This window comes from Argopecten irradians, chromosome 1 (assembly GCF_041381155.1).
Source record: "Argopecten irradians isolate NY chromosome 1, Ai_NY, whole genome shotgun sequence".
NCBI lineage: Eukaryota > Metazoa > Mollusca > Bivalvia > Pectinida > Pectinidae > Argopecten > Argopecten irradians.
In genome coordinates, this window is record NC_091134.1 from 10,913,266 (window position 1) to 10,938,563 (window position 25,298).

General features: G+C 33.9%; 1 protein-coding gene across 1 annotated transcript; it reads left to right on the top strand.

The window, feature by feature from the left end:
* The first annotated feature begins 234 nt into the window (after positions 1-234).
* On the top strand, positions 235-23,510 carry LOC138317454 (dnaJ homolog subfamily C member 16-like). The gene is given in 14 exon segments (XM_069259133.1): positions 235-415; positions 2,475-2,541; positions 3,205-3,379; positions 3,381-3,396; positions 4,180-4,313; positions 4,873-5,057; positions 6,134-6,397; positions 7,372-7,502; positions 7,992-8,190; positions 8,580-8,771; positions 9,921-9,988; positions 10,229-10,375; positions 10,731-10,898; positions 19,379-23,510. Coding segments are annotated over 14 exon segments (2,301 nt in total). The 5' UTR covers positions 235-263; the 3' UTR covers positions 19,782-23,510.
* Positions 23,511-25,298: the final 1,788 nt, after the last annotated feature.

Genomic DNA, 25,298 nt, shown 5'->3' on the forward strand with positions numbered 1-25,298 from the left:
ATTTTTTGTATTGTTTGTAGAAAAAACTTTTTCATGAGATTTTTGATCTAAACAAAATTGTGAAACATCTTGATGTTACGAATTAAGCATTGCTATTAATAAAATTCTTTTAATAAAAGTCTTCTAATAACACATTATTCGAAACTAAAGCGATATCGATCTTGGTCAATTGTATGTTTTTATTATATAGCTTACAGATAAAAGTTATAAGCTTCACCCCAACCTGGATTTCGTTAGTAGCTGATGACAAATTCGCATGAAAAATGTTAAAATTGATCTTTTCTCTTCTTTTTATCATATTTATATGCACTTCGTCAGGAAACGAAGATGAGGATCTGTATAGAATTCTGGGTGTTAAAAGAACTGCGTCTTTAAAGGAGATCAAGCAAGCGTACAAGGCTCAAGCACGGGAATGGTAATATGAGATGACAGATGGCCTAACGTTACTGCATTAGCAGATTAACTGATTAGGCCTATAATGGTGATCGGCGTCAATCATTATTCATTTGTCCTATTAATTGACTTATATATATATTCAAAAATACACTTTATCTCCACGTCTTCTTTAAAAGTTTTGTCTTTCAATTCGCGTCTCTCTAAATCCTAATTTAATTCTATATACAGTAGCATGACGTTGTCAATAATATATGATAGGCCTATAGTGTTTGTGCTATAATACATTGCAGGTATATATATGCATGTATTGGCAAAATGGGGACTGAGAATGAGCTGTACTGCTCACAGATTATAAAATTTTAATTGACTGAAGATATCGATTGAGTAATAGCATGACCAGCTGCTTTAGAAATTTGTTTTTAAATTCATACACATACTGAGCAGTATGGCATAGCCGCATGATATATATATATATATATTGGATGTGTTTTAATCTTTATTAAACTTAATGCATTTCCTTACTTTCACATTTAAGATGGGGAAGAGAACAACATACACATATAATCCTAAAGCCAAATAAAATCTATTCTGTTTCCGGTAACATCCTTTAAGAAGAAGGGTTGGTAGGTAGGATTTTTTTTCTGATATATTTGTTCTCTTCATGGCCAGTTTCTTGCAGTGAAAAACTGAAATAAACTCAATTCAACCTTTAGTTAACCATGGATTTGATTCCTAGGGTATCAGGGTCTAGTGTTTATGATTTTCGACATATTACCACAAGCCTTCCTTCTACCTCTGGAATGCGAGTTCGAATCACATGTGGGCAGTTGCAAGTTACCGGCCGCTAGTCTTTGGTTTTTCTCCAGGCACTGCGGCTTTCCTCCGCCAACATTGAACAAATCTGGCACATCCTTACATGGCCCTGTTTACTCTCTATACTAGAAGTTAATCTACGGAGACTAAAAAGGACTACTTTTTTTTTAAAGAAACACATGGCTTTGTTTACATTTTGATGAAACATTACGTGTATATTGTTGCTTTTCATAGAATTTTGGAAAAATGTAAACAATATATACATGTTTTATATTTATATATGATTCAAACAATTTTTAAATTAACAATTGTATAAAGAAACGGAAAAATATCCCGACCGGAGCGACGTGCTTTCATTTTTGTTAAAAATGATGGGTGTCAAATGTAAACATTACCTCTGTGCCTATGTTCGTCCTACGATCGAGCCTTTGGGGTGGACGGGTGTGAGACCCTCTGATAGAGGTCAGTTATAAACATATCCTCTTGTCTTTGTTCTTTGAGTATTTAATCATGTGTATTATAAAACATGCACCGCTAATAATCCACGTGTTGACAGTTCCGCGTCACCACAAATACATTGTATCCATCGAACACAAGTGAATTTGTTTCATCTATCAATGGCGATATGGATCTAAGCGTAGATTATATAATCACATGGCTCCCAATGATGTAATACCGTCAAGTCAGACGACATCTCAAACACATTGAGCTACTTGAAAATCGGTGTTTTGACAACTTGGGCAAAAGTGTGTAAGCGTGCGTCAGGTTCGCCTCGCTGCACAATAACGGTCACCGAGTTCACACATGTATGTGTCCGTGTACAAATTCTTTATGTAATTACGCTATATATTAACTTTCAGCAAAATTGAATATATTAAAGTTCTGATCTGATTAAATAAAATTATCTCTGAAATTTACTTTGTTTGTCATGTTTATTTTACACTAAAATATTGAACTTTTTTGTCGTCGCGGATGAATAATTCTACTTTACGTGAAGCGTCATCATTTGCTGTTCAATTGAGTAAGCTCCTCCCACTTTTGACCGACTTTTATTGAATAATTACGTCACTTTCAAATGACGATTTTATTGCATAAAATATAAATAAAAAGTCGTGTGAGTGTAAATATAGGGATTGGAATATATAGAATATATTCTTAGAGGAATTGCTCCATACAAGCATGGTTAACATAAAAACGAAATCCAATCCCTATATATATATAACTTCTGTATTTTCTAAACCTTTTCTTCATGTTTTCTTTTTAAGGCATCCAGATAAAAACAAGGACCCTGATGCAGCTAATGTGTTCACTAAAATAAATGAGGCATATGAGGTATGCTATAGTATGAAGGAGAGCATCTAGTATAGCCTTCGGGCTGTTTGTAATCCTCGTTAAATGAATAAAGAATTAAATTATAGTATGAAGAAAAATTATGTCCAAGACAAAATAAAAGATCTTCTCAAAGAATACATATATGCAGTACATGTATTTTGTATTTCACTTCATATATACTGTATTCGACCCAATAAGCGCCCAGGGCGCTTAAAAAATTGATAAAAATGAAAAGGTGCTAATAAGTCAAAATTATTGCAAATTAATACCGTTTTATGTTGTTTTGGTCCTTATTTATGCCTGGGGAATTGAAATTGAGGCCTCAAAAAGGGGGAAGGGCGCTTATAGGGACATGGGCGCTTATTGGGTCGAATACAGTACATTGCATTGTGATTCTAAATTCACCATGAGTTTATTAAAGAGAAGGTGTATCAAAACTTTTAAACCTTTTTGTTCATGTAAGAAATTGACTATCAACCTTAGACACAATTTTTATGATTTAAGGTCCTGTAGATGTGCTCATGGTCACAACATAAACCGATTCGTATTTATATCGCTGTGAATATAAACATATAATTCTAATTTCTTCATAAATGTTATCTGAGTGCAGTTATTGATATCCGATCAATATGAAGATCAAGTTTAAATTGCTTTTATTTTCAGACATTAAGTGATGAGGAAAAGAGGCGACAATACGACCGGTTTGGTTACACAACAGCAAGAGAACCTCAAAAACAACATGGCTTCCATCATGGAGGGGGTCCTTTTGAAGGATTTGGAAATTTCTTCAGAAGTTCTGGATTCCATTTTGGAGGAGGGGAGTCTTATCATTGATAAATATACTGTCACACACAGGTAAATATGTGGTTTTAAAGACAGTAAAAAAAGTTAAAAGAAGTATTGTGTATTTGGCCTCATAATAAATACCCAGAAATTAAAGGGACAATTTAGTCATGGAGTGCTGTGGTCAACTAACCTAGAAAATTAATATGTTCTAATGAATGTTGAACTAGTTTTTATCACTGTGAAGTATCCACTACCGTGATCAGTGTAGACATTGGGAAACTAGCTTGCCTCTGCCATTACACATTGATGGGACTACATGTACATAGTACATTGTAGGTCAAACCTGGATCTGCTAGGCAGTGGAGTAAAGCAACTTTTGTATACAACTACTCCGATCGCTCTTACAGTCATATATTTTACCTTTTGAGATACATGATAATGCATGAAAAGTATATATTTTGCTTTTGCAAACCTTACAGAAGTCCAAACTAGGTTATGTGTATAGCTTAAACATTTAACCTAGCTACTGAATGGTAAAGTTATTTATATACAATCAATTTATATACAAGTATTTCAATGGGATCAATTAAGATTGCTAATAATGTAGAATTTGTCATAGGAATCTAGAAAAATATTTCTATGTAATCAATTGCATTTTGGTTATGTGTGAAAATTTGCTTCATCAAATTGTTCCTTTGATATTGAGCTGGTTTATATAATTAGTTAACTACTATTTAATCTACAGGGACCTATTGTTGTATTTTTTTCACCTTTGATATTGATAAATTATTATGGTTATGCTATAATGGGATGTATATATGGATTGTATTACTGAACCTTTTTCTTTTACAGAATGTATGATACAAAAATCCTACCTGAAAGTTACACTAAACCCTACTTCCTATACGCCTATGCAGATTTCTGTTTTGAATGTTCACGAATTGACCACCATATAGAGAAATTCATCAAGGAACTGGATCTTGTTGGTAATTATGGGAAATGGTTACAGATCATGTTATCTGTAAATTTCTCAATTTCATATTTAAAAAGGTTTCTTTTGATCCTTATTTAATAAAAAAAAAAGCAGTGTGATTGACAGGTTACCATTATAGGCTTTGTAAGATTTTTGTTCACTATTATTTCTTCTGTAAAGTCATTGAAAGGATCATTGTCAAATTTCCTCGTGTGCAGGTTCTCTTTGGTAGCTAGTTATGCATATATTTTAATTTTGGGTTACATAATTAAACAAAATGACAGGCATACAGTCATATTGATTTTTGATGCACAAAGTTTGTTACCACAAAATAGATTTTATATGTTGTTTAGCAAATGTCAGATATGAAATGCTGTATAAAGTCTATATAGGAGTAACAGAGGAGAAAACAGAGAAAGCTTGATCTTGAAGTTAAATTTTGATTCATCAGTTGTATTGGTGATTTGATCCATTTGAATTACATTGTTATATAAAAGGTAAGGAATTACTTGTATATGATATATTTTCCTTGTTGGTTTAGTTGATAATGTGAAATTTCCTCCTGTATATAGGTATTGGTGTTGGAACATTCCACGCTGGCCATGCTGGAGGATTGGCTTCAGAACTCAGAGTCCATCATGTACCTGCCATTGTAGGAATTGTCAATGGTAGGACCACTTTCTTCACTGGAAGTGTTGGGCCTCAGCAATTCCGGGATTTCATCAGGAAACTGTTTCCATCAAAACTTATAGACAGGGTAAGATATTTCAATAATTTTTAAACTCTAAAACATTGTACAATTGGTTTATTGAAAGTACTAAAGATTTCAATATTTTGTGATACATTATGTATTTTTAAAGAGACAATTCACTCAGGCTAATTCTTTTACATAACCAAGAAGCCAAATATAGCATAAATGTATTGTTCTACATTTCTTATGAAATATATAACGTAAAACATTGACAAATTCCTCGACATTGTTAAGTATTTTAAATAATATCGTTCAAATATCAAATCGTTGATCAATACAATTAAGCAGGTACAATATGGACGCTGTACCCATACCCGAGTCAAAGGCACGCACGTTAAACAAATGAACTACATAACCACTGAGAAGGTGATAAAATGATTTTTAGGCAAGACAATTCACCTAACAAGGTAAACACACTACCGTCAGAGCGATTTGAGCAGTTCTGGACAAAAATTGCATTACTCTACGAGCAAGGGACAGGGTTCGGCATACAAGAAGTTTGACCACAGTGTGTAATGGCGGACAGCCAGCGAGTATGAACAGGCCTTTCTGGCATATCACAGTAAAACCGACTGATCTAATTTCCATTAGAACTAGTTTTTTTCCGATATATGTACAAATTTTAATGTTCTCTTAGACTGAATTGTCCCTTTAACACTATTAGAATTAAGATACAAGTAATTTAAGCCAGAGAAAAACTCTTTTGTCATTACATGTATTATTGTTTTATTGTGGTTACATCTGGTTGAAAAAAATATATTTTTCAATTTTAGATCTGCCTATTTGAGATGCTAAATACCTAATATGTATGAGCATAATATCTCTCAGCTTAAATTATTATGAAAACAGATACATAAGAAGGACCATAGTATAATATATTTTAAAAAGAGAAATAGCCTAATAAAGCTATGCTTTATCTTTGACAATGTTCCGATAAAGCAAGGAACAAAACCAAGAACAGAGAATTGAAATCTTTTCTTTCAGAAAAAGTTCTTATCATTATGTCTCTGAAGAGCTTTTAAATCCTTTACCCATGTTACTGTTAAAAATCACAATTTTTAGATGTCTCTTTTCTCCTTCAGAAACTGACAGATGGCACCTACAATGCTTTCCTGGACGGTTGGGTGGACAACCAAGTTAGGGCTATTATCTTAGGACAGAGAGAGGAACCAGCCATCCGATTTCTCGCCACGGCCATGCACTACAAAAACTTTGTAAAATTTGCATACATCAATACAGGTTCACCAGATGTGGCCAGAATCATGAAGAAAAACGGAGTGAACAAACACCGCGAAACTTTACTGATGTTCAATGAGGATTCATCATCACCAGTAGCAACAATAAGTGTGAGTAATATACAGATCCTACTGGTAGGTTGGAGCATTAGAATCCATCACAAGTTTGTCAAGGAGATAGGAATGTTTCTACCTGGACTTCACAGGGATACCCCACGGTTGCTAGGGAAAAGATAACACTATCTTACACAGGGGGGTGTAAGACAGCTCACACGCGCTAGACAATAAGGTGACGTCATCAATACATGCGGCGTAACTGCGGCGAGCATTGTAAATGACATTTGATCCATTTTGACGCATAACGACATTCCTGCAATCATGGTGCGATGAAAAAGCTGGAAACCAATTTCATCATTTTTTCTACTAAGTTTGTGAGAAAAAGAATCTTACATGGGTCTGTGAAGTGGGCAGGGATATCTCAACCCTCGTGAAAGATTTTGGCCGGCCAACCCGAGGCTTTACATGGGTTTGTGAAATGGACAAGGATATCTCAACCCTTGTGAAAGAGATTTTGGCCGTCAACCCTCGGCAAGCCTCGGGTTGGCCGGCCAAAATCTTTCACTCGGGTTGAGATATCCCTGTCCACTTCACAGACCCATGTAAGATTCTATCAATCTCTACCTGGATCATCATAAGGTTTGCTGAGGGGTAAAATAAACCTACCTATTTGATAATTTTCCTCCTATTACATTCTCTTGCCTTTAGTTTTACTACATATTATATTACCACCTTTCTGTTTTCATTGGTACTTTTGTATCGAAAGAATTTTTTTATGTCATCAATAAAATTAACCTTTATACGTCAAACCTGCTCTAACGACCGTCTGCATAGAAAGGCCCACTGTCTATAATGACTGAGTTTCAGACTCACTATGCATTTCTTCTTGCCTATTTCAAATTACTGTGTATTATTTTATTTTTTTTTAAATTTGATGTTACATATCCATAAGATTATCTTCTATTGAGAAAGCCAGAGGAGGTCTACTGCTGCTTTCAACCACACTTATTTTACATTGTTTCCACCAGATGCACCAGTTGTCCCGAAGTACACTGAATGAAGTCATCGAAAGCAACAAGTTCCTCACCCTGCCCAGGCTGTCCTCACAAGAAAGATTTGAAGAACTTTGTCCGATTGAACGACTAGCACGACGTAAAAAGTAATCAAATTTGTGGTTGCAGCCTTTCATGGCTATTAAATTCCCTGATTTCTGTTTCAAATCAAATTTGTGGCGATTTAGTTTTTTGCATAAAAAAATAAAATTGTAATACTTTTCTGTATGATTTTAATGAAATACTTACTCAGTGAGATTAGCTTTTGCAAATTTATTTGTTTGCAAAATTGGCAAAATCAGCACAAAATAAAATCAAACGGAAATATCATAATTATCATTTATCCTTGTGTACTGTGGACTGTTAAAAATGTAACATTAAAAATGTAACATTGAAATATGAAAGTAATTTTGAGTTACCTCCCCTAAGTAAGAAAATAATTATTTGCTGACCAAAGTTACTCTTTGTTTTATTGAAGTTTTATTCAAAATTTCAAGTAAAATTGTGGGTTTTTTTTGGTTAATCAATGTTAATTCTGAATTTAGTTCTTTGATACAGATTTGAATCTTATTTCATGATCAATATTTGTGTTACAGACTCTGCATTGTCCTGTTTACAAAGAAGGCAAAAGATAATGAGAAATATCGTGAATCATTCCGTCAGTACATCCGGCGGTCACCATTTATACAGCAGGATCGTGTTCGCTTCACCTATATATACGAAGATACTCAGAAGGACTTTGTGAACAGTCTAACAAAGGGAAGCAAGTCTGTCGTTCAGAAAGATGCAGCAAAGGTATTCAGTGATTTCCTTCAGAGAATTTATTTAAGGATTTTATTGTAGAAATAAAAAAATCATGCAGATGAAATACTGAAGTATAATTATTATATATTGTCCTATTCATTAATTATCATTAATGATACCAGGTTTGCCAACTGATATTTTTGGTGAAAGACTCTGATTTTTCTGTGGCAGTTTAATGTAGACTTGTGTCTCATGTAAAGCGAAATAAAATCTCAAAATTTCTGAAAACTTTTCCCCCAATTCTGATGCTATTTTATATTTCCGGGAGCTTCTCTATTAAGAGACCACTCTTTATTAAGGGACAACTTTTCAATTTCCCTTGAGTGGCCGCTTAAGACAGATTTGACTGTATGTGTATAACCTGTATCTATGTGTTTTAGGTTGTCCTTATATGGAGAATGGACATCCACCATCTGAGCTATGATTGGCTGAATTCAGGCTGGAGTGCTGACCCTAACAGATTGGAGGAATGTGAGGAATACCTTGAGGAGAAAGTCAAGCTTCTCCTCAACTCTGATCAGTCTCTGGCATACAAGATCCTTCTACCAGAGTTCCATAACGAACACGCTCTGGTATGTAAATTATAGGCTTCCTTCTTTCAGAATAAGACACGGGCTCAAAGGGTTGAGGGTTATTTTTTTATATGCCCTATTAGAATTCATGGTCATTTACAGAGGTGTGAGGTTTAGAAGATGTAGTGAAGTCTGAGTTCTCAAAGAAAAGCCAATATGATATATGATCAATGCAAAGTTAAATTCTTGATCATTTTTGGCTATTTTTGTTGTTTCTTTTCTAGAAATCATGGAGCAAATCCTTGAACAAACGTTATACTTCTCCTAAAGATGCATCTCGAGTTCCTACATATTCGCAGTAATTGTTGAGTTTGTTCAAGACTGCACTCTATTTTTTCTTGCAAAAAATCTATTAAAAATAGGTAAAAAATGTCTATACTTTTTATTTTTAAATTCACCTAATTTATGCATATTTAAGATGGTTACCATTGGGTTTATTGGGTGGTTATAAGCCGCTCGGTTTTCACATAGCTGGCCAGGGTTTGATCTCCGGCAAAGACGTGAAAAGGTTAGGGATCACCTGCTCAATCACGGGAGTTTTTCTCCAGGAACTCCGGTTTTCTCCCACACTAAGACCCCTTGTGTGCTTACATCTGGGCCATCGAGAGTGATTTGCATAAGTTGTTAAACTTGTTTCACATTCAATGTAAAATAAATAAAAGTTTATATATTTACCATGGCAAATTGTGACAATAGAAAAACACCGTTATATGCATTATGGAAGTACTATTTTCAAATACGACAGCTTAATTAAAAAAATGATGAATTAGGGGGCTAATCAAGGATGAAACTAAACTATATAACTTACGCAAAAGTTACGAAAATTCGTAACTTACGAAGCTTTGTGAAATGGTACTGGTACCCAGCTTTACAAGTCCATGACTTACCACGACTGGAAAACGGTATGAATAGTGTGAACAAACCTTACATAGTTCTTTCATATAAATGAGATAGATCTGGCCCGAGGGACAGAGGAACAGGGATCCATATGGATAACTAATTTTTTGCTATGAAATACTGTAAGTTGTCTTCTCGTCCTTTGTAAAATAAATGTTGTCAGATGAGCATTTAGGCCACTTTGCCTGTTGTCTGAGTATTTACCTATGACTTTATACATAGTGTTCAATATGACTTGTTTTGTAACTACAGAGTTTGATGGTGAGGATATTCTACAGACTTCTCGATTGGGCAGACAGGGTGTACTCCTACCTCACATCGTAAGTATCCCTTACATCAGAAGTCTTACATTAGACTATTGCATTCAGTGTTCATCTTTAATCTATGTAATTAAGATAAAAGTTTTTCTTCAGGAAATTTATAAACAAGTAAGAATTCAAATAATTAAGGTGCCAGTGTTAAAGAACATGGAAAAAAATCTTTGGATGAAAATATTTCTCTGAAAATGCATAGAGATAAAGATCTAAATATTCTTACAATTACTACTTATATTTCCCCAGGTATGATGGCTTTACGGTAGGGACCATCCTGCTGTCTCTATTCCTTATGTTTTGTATGGGATACTTCATGAACAAAATGGCTGCCATTGAACACGAGCAGGTGATGGAAAAGAAACCGAAAAATGTCAAGTCCAGGCCGCCGTCAACGTAAGTACATAATTTCTGTACAATTTCTGCACAATTCCGTCTTGTGAGCAAAATTCATGTCGTTTTCTATGATAAGTATGATGTTACACTCGCTAACACATTACATCACAATCTATACCTACCAGCAAGGGCAGATAACTCTGTAACATACAAATAGAGTACATGTATGTTAATTGGATATAACACAGTGGATAGTTAATTATTATTGACTTTTTTGTTTACCAATTTATTTATTTTTGCCCTAAAGTTTGTCTGCAAATTGTCCTTTACTTTTATTACTAAGCAACTAAATAAATGTTTTAATCTTAAAAGATCTTTTGTGTAAATTAAGTTAAGAATTGTTTCCTGTTCTCAGGTCTGTAGACAACAAAAAGGTCAATTTATACGAGATCAACAATAAGTCCTATGATGATTTAGTTGTTCATGTGGAGACAGGTTTGACCTTTGCCCTTCTAGTCGACGAGGAATCCAAAGAGAGGCTGCTCAATCGATTTGGAGAACTAGTTTTCCCAAACTACACAAGGTATGAATGATAATCACTGTTTTTAATGAGATAGTTTGATTATGTAAACTTTAATGTAATCTACATAATACTATAATGATAACTCTTGATTAAATAAAAATTCACTATTCAAAAGACCAAATTATTTCTCTAGAAGTAAACAATTTGAGAACATTGCTGTGGATAAAACAGAAGTAAATGATTTGAGGACATTTCTATGGATAAAACAATAAAATCCTTCCACAATTTTTTCAGCAGTACTGAAATTTTGGTGTAATATAAAGTAATTTATATGTCCTCTGGTTAAAAACATATTTCTATAGAAACAGACTTGTTATGTTGACATTATAGGTACAGTGTTCTGACACTATTTATATTGACATTATAGGTACAGTGCTCTGACATTTGTTATGTTGACATTATAGGTACAGTGCTCTGACATTTGTTATGTTGACATTATAGGTACAGTGCTCTGACATTTGTTATGTTGACATTATAGGTACAGTGCTCTGACATTTGATATGTTGACATTATAGGTACAGTGTTCTGATATTTGTTATGTTGACATTGTAGGTACAGTGCTCTGACAATTGTTATGTTGACATTATAAGTACAGTGCTCTGACATTTGTTATGTTGACATTATAGGTACAGTGCTCTGACACTTGTTATGTTGACATTATAGGTACAGTGCTCTGACATTTGTTATGTTGACATTATAGGTACAGTGCTCTGACATTTGTTATGTTGACATTATAGGTACAGTGCTCTGACATTTGTTATGTTGACATTATAGGTACAGTGTTCTGACATTTGTTATGTTGACATTATAGGTACAGTGCTCTGACATTTGTTATGTCGACATTGTAGGTACAGTGCTCTGATATTTGTTATGTTGACATTATAGGTACAGTGCTCTGACACTTGTTATGTTGACATTATAGGTACAGTACTCTGACATTTGTTATGTTGACATTATAGGTACAGTGCTCTGACATTTGTTATGTTGACATTTTAGGTACAGTACTCTGACTTTGTTATGTTGACATTTATAGGTACAGTACTCTGACTGTTGTTATGTTGACATTATAGGTACAGTGCTCTGACTTTGTTATGTTGACATTATAGGTACAGTATCTGACGTTGTTATGTTGACATTATAGTACAGTACTCTGACATGTTGTTATGTTGACATTATAGGTACAGTACTCTGACATTTGTTATGTTGACATTATAGGTACAGTACTCTGACATTTGTTATGTTGACATTATAGGTACAGTGCTCTGACATTTGTTATGTTGACATTATAGGTACAGTGCTCTGACATTTGTTATGTTGACATTATAGGTACATTCTGACATTTGTTATGTTGACATTATAGGTACAGTGCTCTGACATTTGTTATGTTGACATTATAGGTACAGTAGCTCTGACATTTGTTATGTTGACATTATAGGTACAGTGCTCTGACATTTGTTATGTTGACATTATAGGTACAGTGCTCTGACATTTGTTATGTTGACATTATAGGTACAGTGCTCTGACATTTGTTATGTTGACATTATAGGTACAGTGCTCTGACATTTGTTATGTTGACATTATAGGTACAGTGCTCTGACATTTGTTATGTTGACATTATAGGTACAGTGCTCTGACATTTGTTATGTTGACATTATAGGTACAGTGCTCTGACATTTGTTATGTTGACATTATAGGTACAGTGCTCTGACATTTGTTATGTTGACATTATAGGTACAGTGCTCTGACATTTGTTATGTTGACATTATAGGTACAGTGCTCTGACATTTGTTATGTTGACATTATAGGTACAGTGCTCTGACATTTGTTATGTTGACATTATAGGTACAGTGCTCTGACATTTGTTATGTTGACATTATAGGTACAGTGCTCTGACATTTGTTATGTTGACATTATAGGTACAGTGCTCTGACATTTGTTATGTTGACATTATAGGTACAGTGCTCTGACATTTGTTATGTTGACATTATAGGTACAGTGCTCTGACATTTGTTATGTTGACATTATAGGTACAGTGCTCTGACATTTGTTATGTTGACATTATAGGTACAGTGCTCTGACATTTGTTATGTTGACATTATAGGTACAGTGCTCTGACATTTGTTATGTTGACATTATAGGTACAGTGCTCTGACATTTGTTATGTTGACATTATAGGTACAGTGCTCTGACATTTGTTATGTTGACATTATAGGTACAGTGCTCTGACATTTGTTATGTTGACATTATAGGTACAGTGCTCTGACATTTGTTATGTTGACATTATAGGTACAGTGCTCTGACATTTGTTATGTTGACATTATAGGTACAGTGCTCTGACATTTGTTATGTTGACATTATAGGTACAGTGCTCTGACATTTGTTATGTTGACATTATAGGTACAGTGCTCTGACATTTGTTATGTTGACATTATAGGTACAGTGCTCTGACATTTGTTATGTTGACATTATAGGTACAGTGCTCTGACATTTGTTATGTTGACATTATAGGTACAGTGCTCTGACATTTGTTATGTTGACATTATAGGTACAGTGCTCTGACATTTGTTATGTTGACATTATAGGTACAGTGCTCTGACATTTGTTATGTTGACATTATAGGTACAGTGCTCTGACATTTGTTATGTTGACATTATAGGTACAGTGCTCTGACATTTGTTATGTTGACATTATAGGTACAGTGCTCTGACATTTGTTATGTTGACATTATAGGTACAGTGCTCTGACATTTGTTATGTTGACATTATAGGTACAGTGCTCTGATATTTGTTATGTTGACATTATAGGTACAGTGCTCTGACACTTGTTATGTTGACATTATAGGTACAGTACTCTGACTGTTGTTATGTTGACATTATAGGTACAGTGCTCTGACAATTGTTATGTTGACATTTTAGGTACAGTACTCTGACTGTTGTTATGTTGACATTATAGGTACAGTACTCTGACTGTTGTTATGTTGACATTATAGGTACAGTGCTCTGACATTTGTTATGTTGACATTATAGGTACAGTGCTCTGACATTTGTTATGTTGACATTATAGGTACAGTACTCTGACATTTGTTATGTTGACATTATAGGTACAGTACTCTGACATTTGTTATGTTGACATTATAGGTACAGTACTCTGACATTTGTTATGTTGACATTATAGGTACAGTACTCTGACTGTTGTTATGTTGACATTATAGGTACAGTACTCTGACATGTTGTTATGTTGACATTATAGGTACAGTGCTCTGACTGACATTTGTTATGTTGACATTATAGGTACAGTGCTCTGACATTTGTTATGTTGACATTATAGGTACAGTGCTCTGACATTTGTTATGTTGACATTATAGGTACAGTGCTCTGACATTTGTTATGTTGACATTATAGGTACAGTGCTCTGACATTTGTTATGTTGACATTATAGGTACAGTGCTCTGACATTTGTTATGTTGACATTATAGGTACAGTGCTCTGACATTTGTTATGTTGACATTATAGGTACAGTGCTCTGACATTTGTTATGTTGACATTATAGGTACAGTGCTCTGACATTTGTTATGTTGTACATTATAGGTACAGTGCTCTGACCTTTGTTATTTTGACATTATAGGTACAGTGTTCTGACATTTGTTATGTTGACATTATAGGTACAGTGCTCTGACATTTGTTATGTTGACATTATAGGTACAGTGCTATTATAGGTACAGTGTTCTGACATTTGTTATGTTGACATTATAGGTACAGTGCTCTGACATTTGTTATGTTGACATTATAGGTACAGTGCTCTGACATTTGTTATGTTGACATTATAGGTACAGTGCTCTGACATTTGTTATGTTGACATTATAGGTACAGTGCTCTGACATTTGTTATGTTGACATTATAGGTACAGTGCTCTGACATTTGTTATGTTGACATTATAGGTACAGTGCTCTGACATTTGTTATGTTGACATTATAGGTACAGTGCTCTGACATTTGTTATGTTGACATTATAGGTACAGTGCTCTGACATTTGTTATGTTGACATTATAGGTACAGTGCTCTGACATTTGTTATGTTGACATTATAGGTACAGTGCTCTGACATTTGTTATGTTGACATTATAGGTACAGTGCTCTGACATTTGTTATGTTGACATTATAGGTACAGTGCTCTGACATTTGTTATGTTGACATTATAGGTACAGTGCTCTGACATTTGTTATGTTGACATTATAGGTACAGTGCTCTGACATTTGTTATGTTGACATTATAGGTACAGTGCTCTGACATTTGTTATGTTGACATTATAGGTACAGTGCTCTGACATTTTTTTATGTTGACATTATAGGTACAGTGCTCTGACATTTGTTATGTTGACATTATAGGTACAGTGCTCTGACATTTGTTATGTTGACATTATAGGTACAGTGCTCTGACATTTGTTATGTTGACATTATAGGTACAGTGCTCTGACATTTGTTATGTTGACATTATAGGTACAGTGCTCTGACAATTGTTATGTTGACATTATAGGTACAGTGCTCTGACACTTGTTATGTTGACATTATAGGTACAGTGCTCTGACTGTTGTTATGTTGACATTATAGGTACAGTACTCTGACTGTTGTTATGTTGACATTATAGGTACAGTACTCTGACATGTTGTTATGTTGACATTATAGGTACAGTGCTCTGACTGTTGTTATGTTGACATTATAGGTACAGTACTCTGACTGTTGTTATGTTGACATTATAGGTACAGTACTCTGACTGTTGTTATGTTGACATTTATAGGTACAGTACTCTGACTGTTGTTATGTTGACATTATAGGTACAGTACTCTGACTGTTGTTATGTTGACATTATAGGTACAGTGCTCTGACTGTTGTTATGTTGACATTATAGGTACAGTACTCTGACTGTTGTTATGTTGACATTATAGGTACAGTACTCTGACTGTTGTTATGTTGACATTATAGGTACAGTGCTCTGACTGTTGTTATGTTGACATTATAGGTACAGTACTCTGACTGTTGTTATGTTGACATTATAGGTACAGTACTCTGACTGTTGTTATGTTGACATTATAGGTACAGTGCTCTGACATTTGTTATGTTGACATTATAGGTACAGGCTTACAGTGCTCTGACATTTGTTATGTTGACATTATAGGTACAGTACTCTGACTGTTGTTATGTTGACATTATAGGTACAGTGCTCTGACTTTGTTATGTTGACATTATAGGTACAGTGCTCTGACTTTGTTATGTTGACATTATAGGTACAGTACTCTGACTGTTGTTATGTTGACATTATAGGTACAGTACTCTGACTGTTGTTATGTTGACATTATAGGTACAGTGCTCTGACATTTGTTATGTTGACATTATAGGTACAGTACTCTGACATTTGTTATGTTGACATTATAGGTACAGTGTACTCTGACTGTTGTTATGTTGACATTATAGGTACAGTGCTCTGACATTTGTTATGTTGACATTATAGGTACAGTGCTCTGACTGTTGTTATGTTGACATTATAGGTACAGTGCTCTGACTTTGTTATGTTGACATTATAGGTACAGTGCTCTGACATTTGTTATGTTGACATTATAGGTACAGTGCTCTGACATTTGTTATGTTGACATTATAGGTACAGTGCTCTGACATTTGTTATGTTGACATTATAGGTACAGTGCTCTGACATTTGTTATGTTGACATTATAGGTACAGTGCTCTGACATTTGTTATGTTGACATTATAGGTACAGTGCTCTGACATTTGTTATGTTGACATTATAGGTACAGTACTCTGACATTTGTTATGTTGACATTATAGGTACAGTGCTCTGACATTTGTTATGTTGACATTATAGGTACAGTGCTCTGACATTTGTTATGTTGACATTATAGGTACAGTGCTCTGACATTTGTTATGTTGACATTATAGGTACAGTGCTCTGACATTTGTTATGTTGACATTATAGGTACAGTACTCTGACAGTTGTTATGTTGACATTATAGGTACAGTGCTCTGACATTTGTTATGTTGACATTATAGGTACAGTGCTATTATAGGTACAGTGTTCTGACATTTGTTATGTTGACATTATAGGTACAGTGCTCTGACATTTGTTATGTTGACATTATAGGTACAGTGCTCTGACATTTGTTATGTTGACATTATAGGTACAGTGCTCTGACATTTGTTATGTTGACATTATAGGTACAGTGCTCTGACATTTGTTATGTTGACATTATAGGTACAGTGCTCTGACATTTGTTATGTTGACATTATAGGTACAGTGCTCTGACATTTGTTATGTTGACATTATAGGTACAGTGCTCTGACATTTGTTATGTTGACATTATAGGTACAGTGCTCTGACATTTGTTATGTTGACATTATAGGTACAGTGCTCTGACATTTGTTATGTTGACATTATATAGGTACAGTGCTCTGACATTTGTTATGTTGACATATATAGGTACAGTGCTCTGACATTTGTTATGTTGACATTATAGGTACAGTGCTCTGACATTTGTTATGTTGACATTATAGGTAGGTACAGTGCTCTGACATTTGTTATGTTGACATTATAGGTACAGTGCTCTGACATTTGTTATGTTGACATTATAGGTACAGTGCTCTGACATTTGTTATGTTGACATTATAGGTAGGTACAGTGCTCTGACATTTGTTATGTTGACATTATAGGTACAGTGCTCTGACATTTGTTATGTTGACATTATAGGTACAGTGCTCTGACATTTGTTATGTTGACATTATAGGTACAGTGCTCTGACATTTGTTATGTTGACATTATAGGTAGGTACAGTGCTCTGACATTTGTTATGTTGACATTATAGGTACAGTGCTCTGACATTTGTTATGTTGACATTATAGGTACAGTGCTCTGACATTTGTTATGTTGACATTATAGGTACAGTGCTCTGACACTTGTTATGTTGACATTATAGGTACAGTACTCTGACATTTGTTATGTTGACATTATAGGTACAGTGCTCTGACATTTGTTATGTTGACATTATAGGTACAGTGCTCTGACATTTGTTATGTTGACATTATAGGTACAGTGCTCTGACATTTGTTATGTTGACATTATAGGTACAGTGCTCTGACATTTGTTATGTTGACATTATAGGTACAGTGCTCTGACATTTGTTATGTTGACATTGTAGGTACAGTGCTCTGACATTTGTTATGTTGACATTATAGGTACAGTGCTCTGACATTTGTTATGTTGACATTATAGGTACAGTGCTCTGACATTTGTTATGTTGACATTGTAGGTACAGTGCTCTGACATTTGTTATGTTGACATTATAGGTACAGTGCTCTGACATTTGTTATGTTGACATTATAGGTACAGTGCTCTGACATTTGTTATGTTGACATTATAGGTACAGTGCTCTGACATTTGTTATGTTGACATTATAGGTACAGTGCTCTGACATTTGTTATGTTGACATTATAGGTACAGTGCTCTGACATTTGTTATGTTGACATTATAGGTACAGTGCTCTGACATTTGTTATGTTGACATTATAGGTACAGTGCTCTGACATTGTTATGTTGACATTACAGGTACAAGTACTCTGACTGTTGTTATGTTGACATTATAGGTACAGTGCTCTGACATTTGTTATGTTGACATTATAGGTACAGTACTCTGACTGTTGTTATGTTGACATTATAGGTACAGTACTCTGACATTTGTTATGTTGACATTATAGGTACAGTGCTCTGACATTTGTTATGTTGACATTATAGGTACAGTGCTCTGACATTTGTTATGTTGACATTTATAGGTACAGTGCTCTGACATTTGTTATGTTGACATTATAGGTACAGTGCTCTGACATTTGTTATGTTGACATTATAGGTACAGTGCTCTGACATTTGTTATGTTGACATTATAGGTACAGTGCTCTGACATTTGTTATGTTGACATTATAGGTACAGTGCTCTGACATTTGTTATGTTGACATTATAGGTACAGTGCTCTGACATTTGTTATGTTGACATTATAGGTACAGTGCTCTGACATTTGTTATGTTGACATTATAGGTACAGTGCTCTGACATTTGTTATGTTGACATTATAGGTACAGTGCTCTGACATTTGTTATGTTGACATTATTTGTTATTGTTGACATTGTAGGTACAGTGCTCTGACATTTGTTATGTTGACATTATAGATAGGTACAGTACTCTGACTGTTGTTATGTTGACATTATAGGTACAGTGCTCTGACATTTGTTATGTTGACACTATTGGTACAGTTATCTGACATTTGTTATGTTGACATTATAGATACAGTGATTTGACTTTTATTATGTTGACATTATAGGTACAGTGCTCTGACATTTGTTATGTTGACACTATTGGTACAGTTATCTGACATTTGTTATGTTGACATTATAGATACAGTGATTTGACTTTTATTATGTTGACATTATAGGTACAGTGCTCTGACATTTGGCTTTATTGACCTGGATCTGTATCTCGGCTGGTACAGACATCTATTGGAGGAATGTGTCGACTACAAACAAGACCTGTCCAACATGAAAGTTAAAAGCTGTGTGGGAACAGTACTGGCCATTAACGGCTTTAGAAACTATTACTACATCTACCACCCAAAGAGAGTGCGGCGATGGGTTCGTCAGCACACTGACAATATCCCCAGTTCAATTGGGTTTTTTGATACGGATGAAGAATCAGACTCGGAAGAGAAACGGATACGAGGGGAAAAACCGATGGTTGAGGATTTACTAAAGGGCTACATCACTTGGATGGATCGAGTTTTCGATGGATCTGTCAAGAAAATCCGTGTACCATACTGGCCAGAAATGACAATTAGATAAAAGTTAATATTAGATTAATATGCAAATCCAAGACAGATGTTTGGATTTGGTTTGGATTAGGTAGATAAATGAAATACTGTACATTACAATTATGACTTCACATTCAAAACCAATGTGGGTACAGTAATTACCAAGTACAGACCTTTTCTTGGTGCTTTTCTCCAAGAGTTCCTAATTTCATCTACCACGTAAACCTAGCACATTTATATCATATAATGATAAAAAAATAAATTAATGATTCAAAGAAATCAAGGAATTATGAATACCTAAGTGTTATGTTAAACAAATTTATAACAAAACCTTACTCTGTTGTCTCATCATAACTGGTCACGTTTTTGGATGTTTTAGCCCTGAATTCCCACCAACTTTGAAATCCAAAACAAAACTTCAAATAATTTATCAAAATGAATGTACAAAATGTAACAGTTAAGTTTTAAATGTGATTTTCTAGCTGTTAGACAGATTCCATCTGAAAGGAGTGTGCAATATCTTCCCACATACGAAATCCTACAATGAGGAGTTGTTTCACGCCTTATCTGCCAACAGTCAGTTGTTTCATCCTGTTGTGCACTAACCTGTTACGTAAATGTAATGTCAACTGTTGTCCCGAGGCTGTAGGCTGAGGAAAACAATTTACATGGTCATTACCAATATCAAGCGAAAGACATTTCTACTTTTTGGCTGATCAGACGTGCATGAAACACTTGTATTGTTGTCTGATCACTGATGTGGAAAAAATCAAACCATAAATCAAACCAAACTCAGCCTTTAAGCGAAAAGTCCCACATGCTACAAATTTTAAATCCAATGTTGATTTTAGAATAGCACTAAGAAAATAATAATCTTTAGTTTGAGCTATTCTTTCTTGGCTTATTGATTAGCATCTCGAATAAATTCTCCACGTTTGATTACAAATACACATGACCAGTTAACAGTTTTTAGGTAAAATAATTTTTTTGCATTTTTAGCTCGCCTATTCGAAGAATAGGGGGAGCTAATGTTGTCACCCCGGCGTCGGCGTCGGCGTCAGCGTTGGCGTCCCATTTCACGTTAAAGTTTTTGAGCAAGTTTCTGTTTATTCAATTGTTTAAGCTTAAGTCATCATAAATGTTTATGATTTTATTTTCCTAATGTGTATGGATGCTGAACGTGATAATACAACCAATTTGGGACCCTTTAGGGGTTTTTTGAGTCTGTTAATTTGTCATTTCCATGTTAAAGTTTTTGAGCAAGTTTCTATTTTGTCTATTGTTTAAGCTTAAGTCATCATAAATGTTTATGATTTTATTTTCCTAATGTGTATGGATGCTGAACGTGATAATACAACCAATTTGGGGCCCTTTAGGGGGTTTTTGAGTCTGTTAATTTGTCATTTCCATGTTAAAGTTTTTGAGCAAGTTTCTATTTTGTCAATTGTTTAAGCATCAGTCATCATAAATGCTTATGATTTTATTTTCCTAATGTGTATGGATGCTGATCGTGATAATACAACCAATTTGTGGCCCTTTAGGTTTTTTTTGAGTCTGTTAATTTGTCATATTTCCATGTTTAAATAGTAAATACTTGAACATCAACTTCTTCTGAATAGGCGAGCTTTGCTGTTCTCCAACAACTCTTGTTTCTTGTTGAAAACAGTCAAAATTATTAAACAATGTGCTCATACAGAGAGTCAGATAACAATTATGGTTGTTGTGATATGTGTTATTGTACATTTTAATATATCTACATGATTTTATTTATTAACGGTCTGTGCAATTGCCATTGACCCTGAAGTGATGAGGTGTGATTTTGTATGGTTTGTAAGCTTTTTATATCCAAATAGGTGTGGGTAAGATTTTTATTCCTATACCACTGTGTTGATTCAGTTGAATCCATTTGATTGTATTAAAACATATATACAACTGTGTATACAAATGCATTTTATAGCTACAAGGAGATCTCAAAAAATGTATGTTTTCTTGTCAATTCATGATCATGTTCTCTGCAATATTATGAAGTAAGAATTTAATTTGCATGGATTACGGTATGTGTCATATGCAATCATAGATTTGTTTAATCTCTAGTCATACTTATCTCAATAAGGCAAAAAAAAAATTTGTCTGTTTAGGGTTGCCAACCCTAATTTTTTACCCCTGAACCTAATTTTTTTCCACTTTTCTATGAAAAAATATATTAAAAAGTCAGGATATCGATCTTAGACTCCGGTTCCGGCCATTATTTTAGAGTGAAAGACACTAAAAAAAATCCTCACGACCTACTGACCCTATTTTTTGTCAATGTAATCCTAAACAGACATAAAAAATTTTGGCCTAATGTACATAACCTATATAAAACCATGTATTTTAATAAAATGCAGATTTGCCAACATCTGCTGATGCAAAATCAAGTGATAGCCCCAAAAACACAGGTCAAAGGGTCAAAACTAACCCCGAAAAACACAGGTCAAAGGGTCAAAACTAACCCCGAAAAACACAGGTCAAAGGGTCAAAACTAACCCCGAAAAACACAGGTCAAAGGGTCAAAACTGGGGTCATGTTTGTAACAGCATTTTTAGCATCATTTTTAAGACTACTTTAAAGCATAATAAACACAAACACAGAATAATTTTTATATATATCTATGAAGTTTTTATATGATTGCTTTTGAAGTATTTTCTGTCGTTTCTTTCACATGTAGTTATCTTCCCTTTAGACCAATAGTAACGACAGATCAAGTGTTTGAGTGAGAAATATGATAGATTTGTGAGAAAGTTCAAGTAAACATATAGACGTTTAACACATTAATGTAATGTTAATGTAAACAATAGTTGTTGATATTACAAATTTAAAGAATTTTGGCTACATTTCCAAAGAATAACCTAAACAAGTCATGGGAAATATATATATATAGAGTGGAACTTGGTTGATACGAACTCGGATAATTCGACAACCCAGCTTAATACGAAGTACTTTGCAGGTCCCGGCCGAATTTCTTCTTAATCTTTGTTTAAAGAACTCGGATAATTCGAATTCGGAAAACTCGAAGAACTCGGATAATACGAAGTAAAATTTTTGGTCTGAATGACAAAGATCATACATAAAATGTGCTGATAACACGAAATGAGTTTTTTTTGGACAACGAGATCGCCAAAAATGCCAATTTTTTTTCATAAATCTGCCGTAAAACGGCATTTCAAAATATATATCTCGGTTTTATTGTTATAATTTTGCAACTATCCTTCGCGATTTTGACTTCTCTCTTGTTCACACCGTTTTACGACATGGAACAATTCTATATATACCAAGTAAAGAGATCGTCAGTAGACATGAGAACTCGCTTAATTTGAACACTCGGATAACTCGAAGTTTTATCTCGGTCCGTTCGAGTTCATATTAACCGAGCTCCACTGTATAATGTAATTGATGTTCATTATCTTTTTTCCTTTTTTTTTTTTTTTTACCAACGTACTTACACACATTGCACTTAGTCTGTCACCTCATGATATCTACTATGAGACGTCTGCCAAATGTATAACTATTGCATTCAAAACATTACTACACCTTATTGCCAAAGTGAATTACATCCTGGTGTAAATTTGTTGGGAAACATAGTTGGGCAGAGGAAAAACATATTTCATATAAATACTGTAGATGAGGCTTGTATGATCGACCCCTTTAGATGGAGGGGAAAGGCCCCTTTAGGGAAACTTTATTTTCAAATTGGCCTTTTACCTAGTACTCATGAATGGATTACAACCAGACTGAAAACATAGTATTGAAACCATTTATAGAGGTTTTGAGAACTAGCTAGATATAGTAAAATGATGCCTATTATTACGAATTTATCAAATGACTTTCTATGACATTTGACCTCTTGATTTTTCAAATGGATGGAAATGAAATAAATTTGTTCAATCTCATTTAATTTATACTGGCGTAATCAACATTTTACTTTTGAAACCATAGAGAAGATAAAGTTACTATATATGTTATTATTTGTTAAAAGATATTTGCATTGTTTATTTGATGTTATTGTAAATTAATTAAGATTTATTCTAGAATCTACTTATATACTATGATATATACATTGTACAGCATATACATGTATAGTGTAAGTGTTAAAAAGACTTTTTCTGATATGTCAGTATATGACGGAGTATTACATTACTGATCTACTACTATTTAGTAACATTTTAAACATTTTTAAACATCTTTAAAGCATCAGTATAATGAAAACAATGATATATGTATTATATAAACATGCATTTTCTTTTTTCTTTGATTTAAAGGGTATTGAAGCTCAAACATTATATTAACACATTGTCCAAAAGGAGTTGATAACAAATATTTGGTTTTATATTTTTGCACAAATCCAGACCGCTTAATTTACAACTGGTTGATATTACAGAACAATATACTGTAGTTTGATACGGTTTTAGAAATCTATTTACTCAAGGTATGAACACTGCTTGGAAAATCTGTTTATTTTGTTTTGATTTTTTTTTTTTTTTTTTAATTTATCTCATCTTCACATCATTTTTGTCTACATGTATGAAACATTTATACAGGGCATGAACAAAATAGCTGCCATTTAATGAAACATACAAGTTTCATTTTGTTTTTATTTACATTGTATTGGTATAAGTACATGTAAATATCCAGCCTAATTATTTTGTCAGATATCAGTAAAATGAAAAAGTCAATTAATGCATGTAATAGAATGATTACTGAAAAGTGCAGAAAATGGATATGGCTTAAACAAATTTGCTGATTTGTTGTGAAACCTATACGGTAATCAAAATCATTTCAAGAACTTTATACTTAAAGATTGTGTTTTGGTTAATCTGTATCCATAAAGTATGCATATTTTCCATTTAGTTTTATTTCAACTCCCTAAAACTGTTTAGAACAATAGGTTGTCCTTTTAATATTGTGTTCCATTTGTCAGAAAAAAATATATATGAAAATGAATATGACATTAGTCATTGAAAATTATAATACTCTATTCTACCTAATAAGTGCCCAGGGCACTTAAAAAGTTGGAGCAAATCAGGGGGCGCTTCATACAAACAAATTTGAACTTGTCTTTCATAAAATTACTCTACAAAGTCAGCCATAAATCAATTTTCAAAAGACATCAGTAAGAAAACCAACAAAGTTTTTATATTTTCAGTCTGCCTTTAATTCAAAGTAAGTGAAATTGAAGTCTTAAATGGGGAGAGGCACTTATAGGGATGTGGACACTCATTGGATCGAACACTGGATACAATGTATATGTAGTTTTTTCCATATATTTTGTATTTCTGTTGGTTTCAGTCGTTGATGTTTTCCGTAATTTGTTGTTGTTATCGCCTTGTTTGATTTCTAGATAAACTTAGTCTTATTTCAATATGAGGTAATTATTATTTAGAATGAGATCATTATTAATAAGAATCTTAACTTGTATTAAAATCAGAAATTGCTATGATTGCATGTTGTGTGTGTTGATATGAGGTTGATGGAGTAGGAGGGGACACCTGTTAACACCTTTTTTTATTTA